Below are 17,810 nucleotides of genomic sequence, written 5' to 3' on the forward strand. Positions count from 1 at the left end.
TTCCCTGCACTGCTGGGAGTCCCCACATTGCCTTTCTCTTGTAATAATTTCAGTTGCAATGCATGTCTCTCAGACTTGTGATACAGTTTTTGGTTACTGTACGTAATATGCTGATTGTTTTCATTTCTTCTGGTTCTGTTGATATTTCACTTTGTTCATTTTCTATTTCATTGATTTGATTTTCTCCCCTCTTCTTTTCAATCAGATTAGCTAAAGGTTTATCGATTTCACTAGTCTTTTCAAAGAACCAGCCTTAATTTTAGGTATCATTTCTTTTAGGGTATTTTTGTTTTCAGTTTATCTGTTTCTCCTCTATTTTTAATATCTTTGTGCTTATTTTAAGCTTTTTAATTTGTTGGCTTTCTAATTTTTTCAATGAATATTCAGTTCATTATTCTTATTTTCTGTGTTGTTAATGTACGTTTGTGAGGATATATATATATATATGTATATGTATGTGTGTGTGTATATATATATATTTTTTTTTCCTTTCCTTAGGACTGCTTTATTGGCATCCTGGAAATTATTGTATATTATTTCTTCTTTATCATCATAATCATTCTCCTCTTCCTCCTCATTTTTCTCCCCATCATTTTTTCAAATAATTACTTGGTTTTTTTTTATTTATTCTTTGAAATTCTCATTATTTAGGATCTCATTGTTAAATTGCCATTTAGTTCTTTCTTATGTTTGTGCTGTCTGAACCTATTACTATTTTTATTAAGTTATGGTCTGGGCAGAAAGGTGTAGGTGGGGAGCTGACAGCACTTTTTTTTGTCTCCTCTCTTTGCTTCCCAGTTTCCTCATCCAGAGCCCAGCAAAGAAACATTGCCACCCCAGCTTTTTGACTCACGAGTCCCTTCCCTGCCCTGATGGCCACCGACGGTGCCGCCGATAGCCCGCCATACCGGCTCCTAGTCTGGGTGTCTGAGATCCACTTGGGAATAGAGAAGAAGCTGCAAAAGTATTTCCAGAACACATCGAAGTCTGGGGGAGGCAAGTGCAAGGTCAAAGTTGGTCCCAATAGTGGCAGTTTCTGGATAGAGTTTAGTAAAAAACAAGCCAAAGACGGTGTGTTAGCAAAGAAAGATCACTCTGTGGCAGTCAGTGATGGTGTACAGGTGAAAATCTACCTAGAAAAAGATGAAGACCCAGATGGGAACAGCATTTTGGAGATAAAACAGTTTCCCTCTCTGATTCAGTCAGAGCCAAAGGAAATTCCCATTGAGAAGAGCCCAGAAGAAATCCGTGCTCTTATCCCCTCTAATTTCTTCATTCAAAAGATATTTCTCCATGTTGAGGCTCAGCTGACCTTCAAGCTTTCCAGAGAACAAAAAGAGATAATTATTACCATCTGCCCAGATATCAAAATAGAGGGAGGCTTTGATGGACCTGAGAAAGTGGTTGGCGACTTTGAAGATATTGAAAAAATTTATCGATTCTTAAGTGACACCATGCTGGGAAATGACCAGAAAGATGATTTCTCCGACTCGGCTTCAGCAAGTGAAATTGAGGAAATTATGCCAAATGACTGCAACAGTCTTGTTCTTTACTCAAACCCCAAAACGAGATCTGATGAGGAATTGGACCTTCTGTCGGTTCCTTCACATTTGTATGAATATTTCAAATATTTCTTTGCTGAAACTCTGGACAGAATAGAAATTGAGCATCAAGTGCGCATCAAAAGTGCTTTGGTATATCCTACTGGCAATGTGAGTTTAGACTTCGAGACAAATAAAGCATGGGACAGAGATGCAGCTCAAGAAGCTTTTACCAGAACCTTTCAGAGGGAAATACAGAATGTGGTCCATAAGGATGTTCATTTCACCGATAATAAGGTGGTACTTGACATGCAAAAAACCCTGACTGACATGTTTCAAAATCTCCATATCAAAGCTGAAGAAAAGGACTTAGTCCTCTGGGGAAACCCGAAGGAAATTTTAGAAGCTCAACAATACATTGAAGAAAACTACTCCAACAAACAACCTGAGGAACCAGCAGCTCCTGAAAACGTGAACACTGGAATTGAGGTTGATACTGCTCACTGGCGTGTTCTGGGCCAAGAAATCAGAGAAATTGAGAAAACATATTACACTGTAATGGAATTGGTGCACAAATCCAAAACTCAGAAGACCCTCATTGTATTTAAACCAAAAGACAAAGACTTAGACCTCTCTGCACATGCTTATGAAGATTTCATTGACATCTTTCAGATGCTCTTACCTCAGATTGTCACAGAAGTGGTGACCCTGAAACCATTAGACCAAAAGAGAAAGTGTTGGCTTGAAAAGACCTTCTTTGAAAACTTGGAGAGAAAGCACCCCCACGTAATCCTGGAGTGGAATGAACAAGAACTGACACTGACTGGTCTGCCCAAGTACATTGAGAAAGCAATGAAGTACGTTAAGAAATACTTCAGCGTTGAAGGTCCTGTTCAGCAGAAACAGGAGCCAGCTCTCTCCCTTGGAGAGAATTAGAAACCCCTTGGACAAATATGGTGATGATTTCAAGATGGCTTTACCTCCCTCCAAGAGATTGCCTAGCTGTGGGGACTTAGGAGAAGAGGAGAAGGAGGAAGAAGAGGAGAGGAGTGTACCATCTCTCTGGAAATCATTGACCACAAAGAAGTCCTCCCAAAGTTCGAACATGGGTTCTCTGGACATTAAACAAAGGCCAGTGGGCCCTATGTGCCAGACTTCCTATCATATCATGAAAAAGAATCAGCCAGATGGAACCATGACAACCTTTTACATAACTTCTTCACTTCCGGGTTATAATTCATGCGGCATTATTATGATTCATTATGACATGCAGGGAGGCATACAAATGGAAGATCACCCCAACCTAGGAAAACACTATGAAGGAACAAGAAGGGTAGCATGCTTGCCAAATAATGAGGAAGGATGGCAGATTTTGCATCCCATCAGAAGAGCTTTTGACCAAAGGTTGATTTTCACAGTAGTACAGTCTCAGATATCAGGAGTCAAGGATGTGATCACTTGGAATGATCTTCACCACAAAACTTTCTAATTCCGTGGGCCAGAAAACTTTGGTTACTCTGATCCCAACTATCTGCAATGGGTCAAGCTGGAACTGAAGGCTAAAGGAATTGAATAAGAGTGGTGACTTCAAGGATGCCTTGAGATCTAGGCTTACAAAAGCTGTAGCAATGGAAAGGAATCAAAGTGATCATTAAAATACATGTGTGTATAGATACCATTTAGAGAAAAATAAAAGAATCTGAGAAGAAATTAGTTTGTTTTGGGGTGAGTGGGATGAACTGCTCTCTGCTAACCTGTCTAATTTCTTGGAGTTTATTTTATTTATTTATTTTTTTTTACTTTTTATTATTCAAACTGAGAGCCTGGTAGAAATGTAAAAAGTTGCTCAAGTGAGAACCCAAAGTGTATCTCAGTGCTTTCTTGCCTGTCTCCATTTTGCTGTCACCAGAGATGCTGGAGTTAAGGAATCTTCCATTGTACCACTTGCACAAGGTGATGATGGACCCTCGGGTCCATTCACATTATTTGTTGTATTCTGTTTGTAGCCTCAGAACTCATCAGAGTTTGCTCCCTTCTAACTGGAATGGTAGCCAGGAACATTAAAGATTGGAAGACATCTTGAAGAAAATTAGTCTCCAAATACTTACATGAGTCCTTCACTTCAAAAAAAAAAAAAACAAAAACTATTCATCCTTGGAGTTCTGGCAAGTTTAATGTAAATTGAGGAGTGGGGAAAAGATATTTCTGTCTTCAGTCAAGTCCAGTGACTTCTAATCACTTTCAGGAACAAATAGAACAGCCTCTGTTTGGCATTCAAAGTCCTTCATAGTCTTGCCACTCCCTTTAGTCCCCAACTATGTACTTTGTGATTCCGTGATACTGGTCTCCTTGATGTTCCCTGCAACCAGAAACTTCATCTCTCTGGACTGTGCATTTTCACTGGATATCCACCATGCCTGAAATTCTTTTCCTCTTCAATTCTATTTACTGGCTTCCCTGACTTCTTTCAAGTCTCACCTAAAACCCCACCTTCTACATGAAGTCTTTCCCAAACTCCCCTAATACTAGTGCTTTTCCTGTGTAGTTTATCTCCAATTGTCCTGTATATAGCTTGTTTGTACATAATTGTTTGCATATTGTCTTCCCCGTTAGACTATGAGCTACTTGAGAAGAGAGACTGTCTTTTGCCTTCTTTTGTATCCCCCGCACTTAGCACAGTGCTTAGAATATAGTAGACCCTTTAATACTTGTTGACTAACTGTCTGACTTTGGGCAAGCTCATTGACTGGGAATCAGAGTTTCCAGATTAATAGGCAACTGGCATTGGCTTTCATGTTGCCCTGGTTCTCTGCATTCTTAGCTCATGTGTTGGGGTGCACCTTGTGGTAATTGCTGTTTGTCTAGTCTTAGTGAGACCACATTCATACCCAAATATTTTCTGACTTTTAACCTCCACAAAATTGTCTGTTCAATTTGCCATTGTGTAAGTGCCCCCTCAAAAGTGTACTTGTAGGGCAACAGATGAAATGCCCATACATCTCTGAATGAGTCCACCTTTGTATATGCTACAAAAACTAAGCAGAAATATTAAGTAGGAGCTTACATACTGGATCCTGTGGCATTGCTTGGAGAATGAAAGAGAACCTGTGATACAGAGAGGTTCCTTTCCCAGTCACAGCTTATTGGTGATAATGCCACACCCTATTGCCCCAGTGCAGAAGATTAAATGTTGTAGCTCAAGTGATATCTAGTTGGTTCTTCTCTAAATAATTGAGTCATCTGGATCTGGCTCTATGCTTATGTTTGAGAAGACATGATTTAATGGTTGTTTGAGATGCTTCTAATAAAGTCATAATTGTCGTCAGAAAAGAAGTTGTGGTCTATAAAGTATTTATTAACTATTTCTGTGTTTTTCCATTTGTTTGCAATATCTTTGTTCCCTAAATTGACATAGTCAGTTTTTGTAAAAGTTCCATGTGCTACTGTGGAAATGTGTATATTCTTTTGCAGTCCCATTTAGAAGATATCAGATGTTTTTGTGATCTATTTCCTCCAGCAATTTGTTCAGTTCCTTATTTTCCTTTTTGTTTGTAATTCTATTAAAATCATTGCAAACTGAGAGATGTTGATGATTTAATATGCAAACAAATTCATCTATACTCTTTATCTTTTTATGAGGCACAAATCAGCAATTCCCTCATGAGAGCCAGGAGGATGCTTAAGTCTCAAGTGTGGAGAGTGCAGAAGCCAAAATTATTGGGGACCCAAGCACAGGCTGAAGGCTGGGAAGGTATAATGAGTTAAGGTGGACCCTTTGGGTGGAATAAACAACTTTAAATTTCCTGCAAATATCTAGAAAAGATAGTTGGTGAATCACAGGAATGCTTAATTTTGAATAAACCGATACATAGATTAACTTCATCTAATTTTCATTCTTTTCTTACCAGTAAAATCGGGTACTGCATGGGCACTGCCTCTTTTTGGTAAGTCCTTATTTCTCTAAATCTTCAACTGTTGACTGTATTCTTTCAATTTGAACTTTAGACAGAGGGTACATTGCTTAATGCATGACCATGGCTTATCCTTGGAATAACTGATTATAATGGGTTCAGTTCCTTTTATCAAGCCAAAATTATTCCTAGACCAGGTTCACAATACACAGTTTCCTTCATTTCAGAGTTCTTTTCCAGACTGAGGTGAAACCACCACTTTCCCTTGTCCTCTTCCTGAACCTGAAGTCACATAGCACCTAAATTAACCTTTTCTTACTGAAGTTCCAAAAACACCCCCTCTGGGGAACAGAATATATAGTATGTATATCATAATTTACACAGATGGTCTCTTCCCAAGAGATCAACAGGCAAATCAAGTGATAGCAAAAAAATATGATTTTCAATTAAAGGTCCTATTTGAACAGAGGTTTTAGAAAGAATGAGAGAACTTTAGTCTTACCTCTCCCATTTTTTTCTTTTGACTATTGAAATCATTTTTAAGTTTGTTGGAGGCATAACCCACTTCAAAGATACCAGTAATCCTTTTGCTTTGAATACAGTGTTTCTCAAAATCCCATGGGGTATACTAACTTACCTATTTCAAATGAAACTTCCTCTAGGTACTGCAATTTCTCTATCTTTTTTTCCTTAATTCCTTATGATAAACATTATACCTATACTTCTTCATCCTTAGGAGTGCTCCCCGGAAGAGCTTAGCAGTCTAACTCCAGTGTACAAATGTCCTATCACAGCTGGCACCATTGTCTTTGAAAAGTGAGTTTCCTTCAGGTTCTCCATCTTTTTGCCTGTGAATCCCTTAAAGTTAACATGATTTCTCCACTTATGGGTCCTAGGATTATTCCGGTGAAGAGTTTCACAGTCTCCCTTTCTGGACAAATTTCATTTTGAAAAGCTCACTGTTTTTTCAGAAAGGTGAGTTTCCAGAATTGAATTTGCTTAAGAAATTTATAGAGGGTGGGGGTGGGGGCATCAGTCAGGGCAACCCCGGACTGGTGCCTCCTGATGGGCCAATGAAATGGTTCCACTGCACTCCTGAGGTATTTTTCTTTGCAAGTGCTCCTAAGTGTCTGTACCAGTAAAAAGAATGACTCACTTCTATAAAGAAAGCTGTACATTTTGGGTCACTTTTGGGACTTTGAGCAAACTGTGAGATTTGTAATTTTCTTATCCACATGTTTCAGAGGAGATACCAAAGTATAACACAGGTTAAGTAACTTGGTTACTTTGACAGGTCTGGTAAGTAAATGACTTGGGAGGTAAAGTCCAGGCTTCCTTGACCCTACAGGTCAGGTTGTGGCCACCAAGTGATTTAGAATGCTGCCTGTCAAGCATCATTTTTTCTCCCCTGCCACATATGTATTCATTCTTGCCATACTTGGCTTCCCTAAAAAAATCATCATCCAAAGAGCTATAAATCTAGGCCTTTTCAAGGGCCCTTTCCTTGAAACCCCCTTATCAGACAGGCGAGGGAAGTGAGGCCCACAGGGTTTTCCAAGGCCTAATCGATAGAATGTGTCTGACATATGAGTTAGATCCCCTGCTTCGCTGACTCCAAATGTAGGCCCCCTGGACATGACCATGAGTGTCCCTCAACCTTAGTCAGATTTGATTCTTCTTTGTCATTTCACTTCCCTTGTCTCCATTGAATGGAGGCAGCAGGAAAATAAATTGCAAATAGTTGGGATATCACAGAGTTGGGATATCACAGAGTTGGGATATCACAGAGCAGGGCCACCCACGTGGTCAGTTTTGCCTTCTCTTTTACTCTTAAGTACCAGAGGCTTCACTTCATTTCTGGACTTCCATTCCTAGAACTGTGTTAACCTGGGAGATTTCAGAAGTCACCCTCATGTTCACTGTTGCAACTGTCCCACTTCCCTTTGAAAGGTAAGTCTCTCACTTCCTTTTTCTTTTGGGGAAAATCTTTTGGGGATGAATTTGGCCTAGCCTCCAAGCTCTACCTTAATGTGATGGACAGATACCATTCTTGCACTCCAGGCATACCAGGTCTTTTCCTTTCTGTTCATGATTAATCACAACAACAAATGCAACAGAAACAACAATAATACCTCTAAATACAAAAACGGAAATAACCACCACAAATATCTTTTATGGAATACAGTGTATGTGTGCTATCTCCTTTAAGTCAACAACAGTCCTCTGATTCCTATGCTCTTGGTAGTCCAATTGATGGAGAAATTAAATGATGCTACATGATGAACTTGGACACACACACACACACACACACACACATATACACACACACACAACACATGCACACACATACACATTTTCCTCTCCTTTTTGTATTTCCCTGATATGATTTCATGTTCCTTTATCCTACTTATATTCAAGGGTGAAAAAATAAGTGTACTTTTCCAGGGGAAAAAGTTCTTGCAGGCTCAGATCAGATTCTAAGTCCCAGTCCTCCCAATGTCAGTTTCTCCTTCTTTTGGCTTCTCAGTGCCTTAAAGTTAACCTCATTTCTCTGTTGATTGGTTCTAGGTTTATTCCCAGGAATAGCTGAGTAATCTTCTCCTTGTGGACAAATTTAATTTTGACAAGCTCACTGTTTCTTTTCAAAGGTGAGTTTCCAGATTTGCATTTGTTTCAGGAATTTAGTAGATTAGGTCTGGGGGCCCAAGTCAGGGGAATCCAGGGAGTTTAGCCCCTGATGGACCTTTGAAGCAGTTGTCTTGCTCTCCTGACATATTTTTCCTTGGAAGTTCTCTCGCACATCATTTGTTGTTGTTGTTTGTCCTTCATTTTCCAAAAGGACCAGTGACATCAGGAAGGTAATATCTTGACTTGTACATGAATTGGATTTAAGTGAGGGAGGGCTGTGCAAAGTCACCAGCCTCACTCTCTCCTCCTTGGTCATCTGAGTCCACTTGGAGATGGCCCCAGATGCAGTGGGAGACCTTGGCCTTTTTAAGCTTCAGGTCTTACCCAGGTCTCAGTTTGTCTGAGGCAACGCCCATTCAGTGATTAAGGCTGGGTAAGAAATGAGGCAAAAGATGGCCTAGTTTGCCTACTCAAAAAAAATCAAACTGGAAGGAGAACTCCCTCAGGGTTTATGGCCAGAACAAAAACAATTGCTATTTACACTCACTCTGAGCCATCAAAACTCAAAGAGTGACCAAGTGAGGCTTGGGCTGGGACCTATCTTGCACATCATTAATAAGAAAAAGAAGAACTCTCTTGTATGCAGCAAGCTCTACATTTTGTGTGCCTTTTGAGCCTTCGAGAAAATTGTGAGATTGGTGTTTTTCTTGCTCTGATTTTTTTATGTCAGAGAACTGAGGAAGAATGAGGTCACATGACTTGTCCCTCTTGACATGTCTGGTAAGTGGATGAGTTGAAATGTGAGGTCCAGGCTTCTTGACCAAGCATGTCAGGATGGGGCCTCTTAGTGATTTCAGCATCTGCTGGTCAGCTGGTGGTTTTTCCTCCCTTGCCACAAATGTTTCCATTCTTGCCATCCTTCATTTTCCTAAAAGTCCAGGGTCCACATACGCAGACACATAGGCCTTTTCAGGGGCCATTTGCTTGAAAGCTCCTCATCGGACAGTTGAAAAAAAAAGTGAGGCCATCAGGGTTTTCAAAGGCAATAGAATGTGTCCGGTGTAAGCTTCAGGTCCCCTGTTTGTCTGACTCCAGATGCTGGCCACTGGACACTGCCTTGAATGTGCCTCTACTTCAGTCATATTTTATTTTTTTGTGTCATTCTCATTCTCTTGCCTCCATTGAATGGATTCAGCAGGACAAAAAAAAAATGTAAGTAGTTGGGATGCCAGAGAGCTGGAAGATGTGCAGGGCCTCCCACACAGTCAGTCTTGCCATCTCTTTCCCTCTGAGTCCCTTTGGCTTCACATCATATTTGCACTTTTCCTTCCTAGGACTGAGATACCCTGGAAGATTTGAGAAGTGGCTCTCTGTTTCACAAGTGTCCTCAGGCAGCCATCCCTCCTTTCTTCCAAAAGTAAGTCTCTTCAGTAACTCTTTCTTTTGAGAAAAATGGATGATGATTGTGCTTGGGGGTGGCATTTGGTCTTGCCTAAAGGGTCTACCATAATGTAGTGGACAGATTCTGTTCTTTGTTCTGAAAGTCTGCCAGATCTTTTCCATTCTGTTCAGGATTAATCACAATAAAATAGTAACAACAACAAAGCAGTAATAATCATTTCAACCATGATATCAGCAATTAGCACAGCAAATATCACTGAAGGAGTACAGTATGTGTATGTTATCTCCTTTGACCCAACAGCAGACCTCTGATTCTGATGCTCTTTTTAGTCCAAATGAAAGAGGAATTAACTGAAGCTAAGACATGGGAAGTTACTCAGGCCAGGAGGACACACCTCCTATGTGGCTGAAGTGGGATTGCTAGTCGGGCCTTCCTGGCTCCAAGTCCAAGGCTCTAAGAGGTTTGGCTGTCTGCCATCGTTTTTGTTCCTGTACTTCATTTCCTTTCACCATGCCATCATCCTTGGCTTGCTTGGGTGTTCACCTTGCCCCCATATCCAGTTCTTGATAGGTTGACACTAAAGTGATGGGCAACGGTGTATGTTTTTCCCTTCCCTTTTGTATTTCTCTGATTCCATTTCATTTTCCTTCATCCTACTTGTATTCAAGGGTGGTAAAATAAGTGGACATTTCCAGGGGCAAAAGTTCTTGCAGGCTCAGATCAGATTGTGGGGCCTCCCCCACAAAGTCAGTTTCTCCTTCTTTTGATCTCTCAGTGCCTTAAGGTTAACCTCATTTCTCTATTGATTGGCTCTAGGATTATTCCCAGGAAGAGCTGAGCAATCTTCCTCTTGTGGATAAATTTCATTTTGACAAGCTCACTGTTTCTTTTCAAAGGTGAGTTTCCAGATTTTTATATTTGTTTTTGAAATTTGAATAGGTCAGGTCTTGGGGCCTAAGTCAGGGAAAGCCAGGGAGTTTACCTTCTGATGGACCTTTGAAATAGTTTCCCTGCACTCCTGACACATCTTTCCTTGGAAATGCTCATGCACATTTGTAGTAAGAAAAAGAAGCACTCCCTTGTATGCAGTAACCTCTTAATTTTGTGTGCCTTTTGAGCCTCAGAGCAAAATATGAGATTGGTCATTTTCTTGGTCTGATTTTGCAGGTCAGAGAGCTGAGGAGGAGTAAGGTCATGTAACTTGGCCCTCTTGACATGTCTGGTAAGTGGATGAGCTGAGTGAGATGTGAAGTCCAGACTTCATGATGATGCTGGTCAGGATGGGGCCTCTTAATGATGTGGGTCTCTGCTGGTCAGCCATTCATTTCTTCTCCCCTCCTTACCATCACCGCAACATAAGTATTCATTCTTGCCATCCCTGACCTCCCTAAAAATTCAATGTCCACATAGTGAGAACTCCAGAATTTTTCAGGGGCTCTTTACTTGAAAGCCCCTTAACAGACAAGTGAAGAGAGTGAAGCCTAATTGAATGAATGTGAGTAATATGCACATTAGACCTTGTGCTTGGCAGAGCCCAGATGGAAGCCTCTGGACAGCCATTTCTCCACATTGGTCACATTTTCTTCTTCCTTGTAATTTCTATTATCCTGGCTCCATTGAATGGCATCTGCACGACAATAAATTACAAGTACTTGGGATGCCAGACATCTGGAAGATGTGCAGGCCACGCTCGAAGTCAATCTTTCCAACTCCTTTCCTCTTAGTCCCAGTCAGTCTTGCCATATCTTTTTTTCTAACCCCTAGTAGCATCACATCATTCTGTACTTCTTATTTCTAGGTTTGTAATATCTTGGAAGATTTGAGAAGTCATCCTCTTATTTACAGATTTCCTTATGTAAACATTCCTCTTCCTTTTGAAGGGTAAGTCTCTTCAATTCCTTTTTCTTTTGGGAGAAATGGATGAAGGTAGCCATTGGGAGTGGTGTTTGGCTTTGCTTAAATGCTCTGCTATAATATAATGGACAGATAACCTTCTTGTGTTCCTGGCATGCCGGGACTTTTCCTTTTTCTTCAGGATTAATCACAAGAACAACAGCAACAAAAACCACTATAATATCTTCAGCTACAAAAAGAGAAACAACTACAACAAAGATCATTTATGGAGTACAGTGTATGCATGTTATCTTCTCTGACCCAGCAGCAGACTTCTGATTTTGATGCTCTTTGTAATCCAATGGCAGAAGAATTAAGTGATGCTATGACATAGAATGGGACTTTGCCAGGATGACACATCTCATATGTGGCTTAGGTGGAATTCCTGATTTGGGCTTTCCTGTTTCCAAGTAAAAATTTCCCAGATTTTTTGCTGCCTACCATCACTTTTCCTCCTTTGGTTCATTTCATTCTTCTTTTCCTTTTTCTTTTTTTTTAAATTTGTTATTTATTTAATTTAAACTTCAAGTTTGAGCTCTGAATTCTCTCTTTCCTACTTTTTCCCCATCCACTGAGATCACAAGTTATACATGCGAAATCAAGCAAAACATATTTCTGTATTAGTCGTTGCAAAAATAAAGCTAGAAAATAAAGTCAAAATATCATGATTCAATCTGTATTCAGACTCCATTACTTCTTTCTCTGAAGATGGATAGCATTTTCATAAGTTCTTCAGAATTTTCTTGGATGCAGTGTCCCAGCCCCTTTTGCTGATATGGACATAATAAAATTGTCTTTATCTATTATTGAATTATGAAAATTATTAGTAAAAGCTGGCTCCATCTCTAGGGATTAGCCTGTCAATGTGTTGCTACCTTAATGTACTTTTAATAAACTCCTATTACTTTCCAAGGGGAAAAGCCCAAACTAAGAATTTTCTTTTTAATAGATGGACAACCACCTAGGATTTTTGAGGGTTTTCACTCCTGGCTATCATTATGGGTGAAGTTGCTCCACTCCTGGAACCAGTAATCGTTACTGCCTGATAGCTGGCCCACCCCAGCAGTTAGTTAAGCTGTGAAGGGGCAGAGAATTTATCTCCCCAAAACTCTGAAAGGAAAATGGAGAAATAGATTCTCAAATCCAAATTTTGACTTTTATTTGTGTACAAAGAAATGAAAGCAGAAGGAAAGGCAAAAGGCTTACCAGGAAGAGGCAGGTAAGTGAATAGCCTTGCCTGCGTGTACATGGGGAATACCAGTACTCATAAAAGGAGTGGGAAGAGTGAGCCTTCAGGGGACTAGGGCAGACAAGTTGTAATAGCTTGGGGAGCATCCTGTCAGAGATGCTCACAACTGAGCAATGAGGATAGGTAGGGACTGGGGAAATTATGGGGAAAAAAAGAAAAAAATATTTTGGTGGGATAAAGGATAGGACCTTAGGTATTGAACTCAATCAGATGTGCATTCTAAATGTGATTTGAAGATCTCTAGGTTAGGGAAACCAGAGATATTCAGTGGTTTTGAAAGAGGCTTTGAAACAGTTGGGAGAGGTACTAGGTACAACTTTTGGGAAGGGTAAAGTAGAACATATAAAAGGGTAATCATGGGGCAGCTAGGTGGCCTGAGAAAGAGTGAGGGAATGACATTGACATGGCCTAAAGGAGGAGTCTCTTGACTCAGTTTCTCCCTGGTGCTATTCTTTTTTGAACAGATGTATTTCCCACTTGGTTAATCCTGAGCCTGATTGGCTATGATACCCTGTGAATGATGTGTAACTTTGCTATTTAATTAGCTATTCTTAAAACTTAACTATGATTTACCTAAAATCAAACAGCTAAGGGTGCTTTATATTGATATGCCTTTCTTGAGTCATTCTGTGCCTTTAGACTTTGGCCTGGAGGACTAGTTTTGATGCTATTATACCTATGTCCCTCCTTCTTCCTCTCATAGCAAATCTTTCTTACCAGGGCAGGCAAACAATGGAAGTTTGTCATTACAATACTAAATCTATTAATTATTTGATGAATACTAAAACATCTGATTTCCTATCATAAGCTGCAAGTGGGAAATATCTTAGTATTTTCGATCTGAATTTGCAGTCATTCCATATCCTAAGTAACTTGGTTTGTAAATTGTTGTTTGAACTTGTCATCCACCTGCTAATACTTATGTATAACGTTTAAATCCCTGACATATCTCATTCTTTTAGAATGCAATGGCAATAATTAGACAAAGATAAAGAAGATTGTTAAATAAAGATGTAAATCTATTAATTTGTGAGGTTAAAGTCAGAAATGGCTCCTTTTTGGTTTAAGGAATAAAATATCAGTTCCATCAGTTGCCTTAGTGGAGAATAATTTATGAACTATCTTATGTTAGTTATCTTAATGGGAAATCTAATTTTCCTTAGGTTTGTTATTTCATCAGGGATTAAAACCTATATGTTCAGCATGTTCTGAAGCGCATGTAAACTACTCTAGAGTTACCTTAAAGATGTCCCCATTGCTTAAATGGTTTCTAAGAGCAGTAGTCTGTGTAATATCATAGTAATAAAGTGCACTTTCTTTAATATAGTCAATAATATCCATCTAAATTCAAAAGCAAAAATTATATGTAGTAAAAAAATGTTGGTGACCTTTCCAAAATATTACATGTAAACTAGGGATGCCCATTATCATCATTACTATTTAATATAATGCTAGAAAAGCTAGCTGTTGCAATTAGACAAGAAAGAAAAATAGAATGAGCATAGGCAGAGGAAAGAAAAAAAACAATTTTTGTAAATAATATGATGATTTAGTTAAATATGGTTAACAACTAAACATATTTTATATTTACACATTCAATCCCAAGTCTTTTGTTGTTTGTTACATTTAAGTTTAGATAAGTATCTTTTAAGCAAATTCATTTGTGTAACTGTTGAAGCTATGGATAAAAAGCATCAACTTAGAATGAGTACTAGTAGCTTTACGTTCATGTATAGGGTTAGATACTTAGAGTATCTCCTACTCCTAAGAGGGAATTACCAGACATGGAAATTTTTAAGAAAGCAACAAAAGCAGATGATTATATAACCAGTCCTTTGAACATTCTAAAGTTCTAAAAATTGGGTTTGGGAATTTATATATAAAATTGCATTGATAATTGTGAAGAAGAAAGGTAGAAACAGCAAATGGTCTGTAATAACTGAATGTTTCTGAAGTTTCAGGTGAATTGTGGGTTCCTAATTTGATATTGTCATAGCTCTATTCTTAATAAGGCCAGAATCATAAGAGTTGAGCAGGTTTTTCACCATATGAATTACTTATTGGAAAAAGCACATTTAAGAGGTAATACTAAATTGTATTGGGCCAGGTTACTGACAGATTTGAGTAGAATTACCTAGAAATCTCTGTAAGTGTCTTGAAACCAGAGAAGCAAACTCACTGGAAAGAGGCTACTTCAGAGCTGCCCTGGGAATGAGGCCTATTCCCGAATATCCAAGGGAAGACATTTCCAGGGACCAGACAACTACATGGGACATCTGGGACTCAAGATGAAATGTGATTAATGGAACATTGGAAGTGGGTTACAAGAAGACTTGATGTTATTTAACATCGATGATCATTATTGTATTACTTTGGTCTTTTGTTTCATGATATTTACATTTACTGAGTTTTCTTGGTGAACTTGCTGATATGTAAATCTCCCTTCTAAAATTAGTATATGGTGAGCCATCTAAATGGCTTAATGTGTAACCTGCCTTAGTTTATAGAGCTTATTTAACAAAGTTGGTCTCCTTGGGGGATACATGACATTATGATTCTGTACCTAAATTTCTTTGACCTTATGACATTGATGAAAACAAGGGATTATGATTTGTGGCCACAGTACACTTGTTTCCTGTTGTAAGTTTAAGTCCCCTAGCTGATAGCCAGAGATGCTTGCTCAAATGTGGCATGAATAGCAGAAATTAGGATGAGTTGAGGATAAAGGAGTGAAATGAAATCAGTTGTGCTGCTGCACAATATATATGGTTAGCACCAAATGGGGGAATTATTGAAAGTTATTTTGACTCAGTGTTTCCCATTGTCCCCAGTCCTGCTTGTCAATCACTGTTGGGGGAAGTATTACCTAGTCTGCAGCTTTTGTATTATTACCTGCTATCACTCACATGTCAGGTCATCTACTACCTGTTACCTTGCATGTACTTGCAGTTGGGGAGGAGCTGAGATGCAATGTGGAACTATCTGAAATATTTTGTTATGATAGTTATCAATAAAAGCTGGTTCCATCTTGAATCTGTGGCTAGTGTCTTAATGATCAGCCAGTCAACATGTTACTACCTGGATTCACTTTTAATAAACTTATTTTTAAAATTCTCTTTTTCCTGAGTTTTGTCTCATTATTTAGGGTGAAAGCCCAAATAAAGAACTTTCCTTTGAATAGGACTCTGTCTTCTCTGTTACCTGCAGGAATTGTTATTGTTCTGAAAGTGAGGCAATTTGGAAAAGGAGAATCCCCATGCAAGCTCTACAAGGAAGTGGCAGAAACTGCCTTGGGGGGAGAGCCCAGATTGGATACCTCAAAATTTTTCATTCCATGAGGAATACAGAGAATAGAAAGGGACTATATAATTATAGGGTTCCTGAACTAGAGAATGGAGGATTAGACTAGAGAGAGAATAAATAAGAGAGTGAGGGAAAGAAATCCTCTCAGAAAAGGGGTACAAAAAATTAAAAACAAAAACTAATGAATAAGACGAGTTGAAGGGGAAGAGAGGAAAGGGCAATTGACTTCACTAAGAGGGGTAAAGGAGGAAGATTTAAATAGATAAAAACAGGAGAAAAGGCATTTATAACTTAAAAAAGGGAAGAGGGTAACAAATGAGAGAAAGAGTGAGGGGAAAATTGCCATTTGGAACAAAACCACCTTAAGAAAGATTAAACTAAAGTCACTGAGGAGATAAAGCATGTGTTTACAGCAGAAGAGAGAAAAAAATCTTAACTATCAGAGGCAAACCCTAACTTTCATAGCTTTAAATGTGAATGGATTTAAACGATCCAACAAAACAAAAAAGGACAGATTGGATGAAAAAACCAAAACTTTACAATCTGTGGCTTAAAAGAAACACATTTAAAAAACAAAGATACACAAAATGAAACTGAAGGGATGAGAAAAAAAATTTATACATCAAGTGAATCCAAAAAAGCAGAAGTTGCAATCATGCTGTCTGACAAAGCTAAAACCGATTCAAAATTTAAAAGAGAGAAATAAGGTTATTATCATGCTGAAAGGCTCCAAAGACAAACTAATATCAGTAATAAAATTATATGCTTCAGATAACTTACATAAACTTTAACAAAGCAAACATTAACTGAGATACAAGAACATATAGATGGTAACACCATAGTAACAATGGACTTCAATATCCCTTTCTCAGTTATGGATAAATATAACAGAAAGTAAACAAAATGGAAAACACAGAACTGAATAAATTGCTGGAGAATTTAGAGCTAAAGGACTTCTGCTGTTTTCTAAATGGGACAACAAAGGTTATATCTATTTCTCTATTACCTCATAGTAGTTTTAGAAGAACTGAGCATGTATTTGGGTGCAGAAATATTGGAAATATAAAAAAGCAAAAATAGTAAATATATCCTTTACAGAATTTGCATAATACAATAAAAACAGATTGGGCCAAGGACCACAAAGAAAAGACACACCCAAATATAGACGTAACAACGACATCCTAAATAGTGACTGGGTCAAAGAACAAATCATTGAAACAACTATATGAAAGAAAAAATTCTGAGTTAGCATTTTCTTGAGCCTCCCATCTCCATGGCAATACTACTGTAATGAAAAGGAAACTAGGAAGAAAGGCGATACATTGATGTTGGCCTCCCTTCTCAAGTTCATAATTGAGGGATAAACTAGGTATTGAAAATAGTAATTGTTTTGATTATCTTTACTGACTCCCCTTTGAATAATTCTCTTTTTATGTGTGTGCCTTTTTCTTTATCTCTTTAAAGCATGACAAAAGTACAAAAACAGTCACTGCTTTCAAGGAGCTTAAAATCTAATAGTGGAAGCAACATGTAATTAAATAGGCATATACATGATATATAGGGAACAGAAGAAAGGAGAAGGCTCAGTTCGATAGAAACAGCAAGGATCTGTAGAAAGTGAGATTTGATCTGAGGTGTGAGGAAAGCCAGGGAAATATAGATGCAGGAGTGATAAGGATATTCCAGGCATTTTGATATTATACATGCTATTTGCCATAATATTAAAAAAGAGGAATCCTTACTATCTCTTTCTATGATACAAAAACATATCACAAAAATATTTATTCCTGAGTCAGGGGGAGACAATCTAGAGGAAGAAAACAATAGAACAATATTCCTAATAAACACGCACATAAAACTTTTAAATAAAATATTAGTAAGTA

At 38.4% G+C, this 17,810-nt stretch overlaps 1 protein-coding gene across 1 annotated transcript; it reads left to right on the forward strand.

Annotated features, from left to right (window-relative positions):
• The first annotated feature begins 872 nt into the window (after positions 1-872).
• LOC114053476 (E3 ubiquitin-protein ligase DTX3L-like) lies at positions 873-2,477 on the forward strand. Its single transcript, XM_027876579.1, has one exon. It carries the CDS (start codon positions 873-875, stop codon positions 2,475-2,477), a length of 1,605 nt encoding a protein of 534 aa, XP_027732380.1.
• The last annotated feature ends 15,333 nt before the right edge of the window (positions 2,478-17,810 follow it).

The sequence above is a fragment of the Vombatus ursinus genome, unplaced genomic scaffold (genome assembly GCF_900497805.2).
Source record: "Vombatus ursinus unplaced genomic scaffold, bare-nosed wombat genome assembly UNPS02004099.1, whole genome shotgun sequence".
Lineage (NCBI taxonomy): Eukaryota > Metazoa > Chordata > Mammalia > Diprotodontia > Vombatidae > Vombatus > Vombatus ursinus.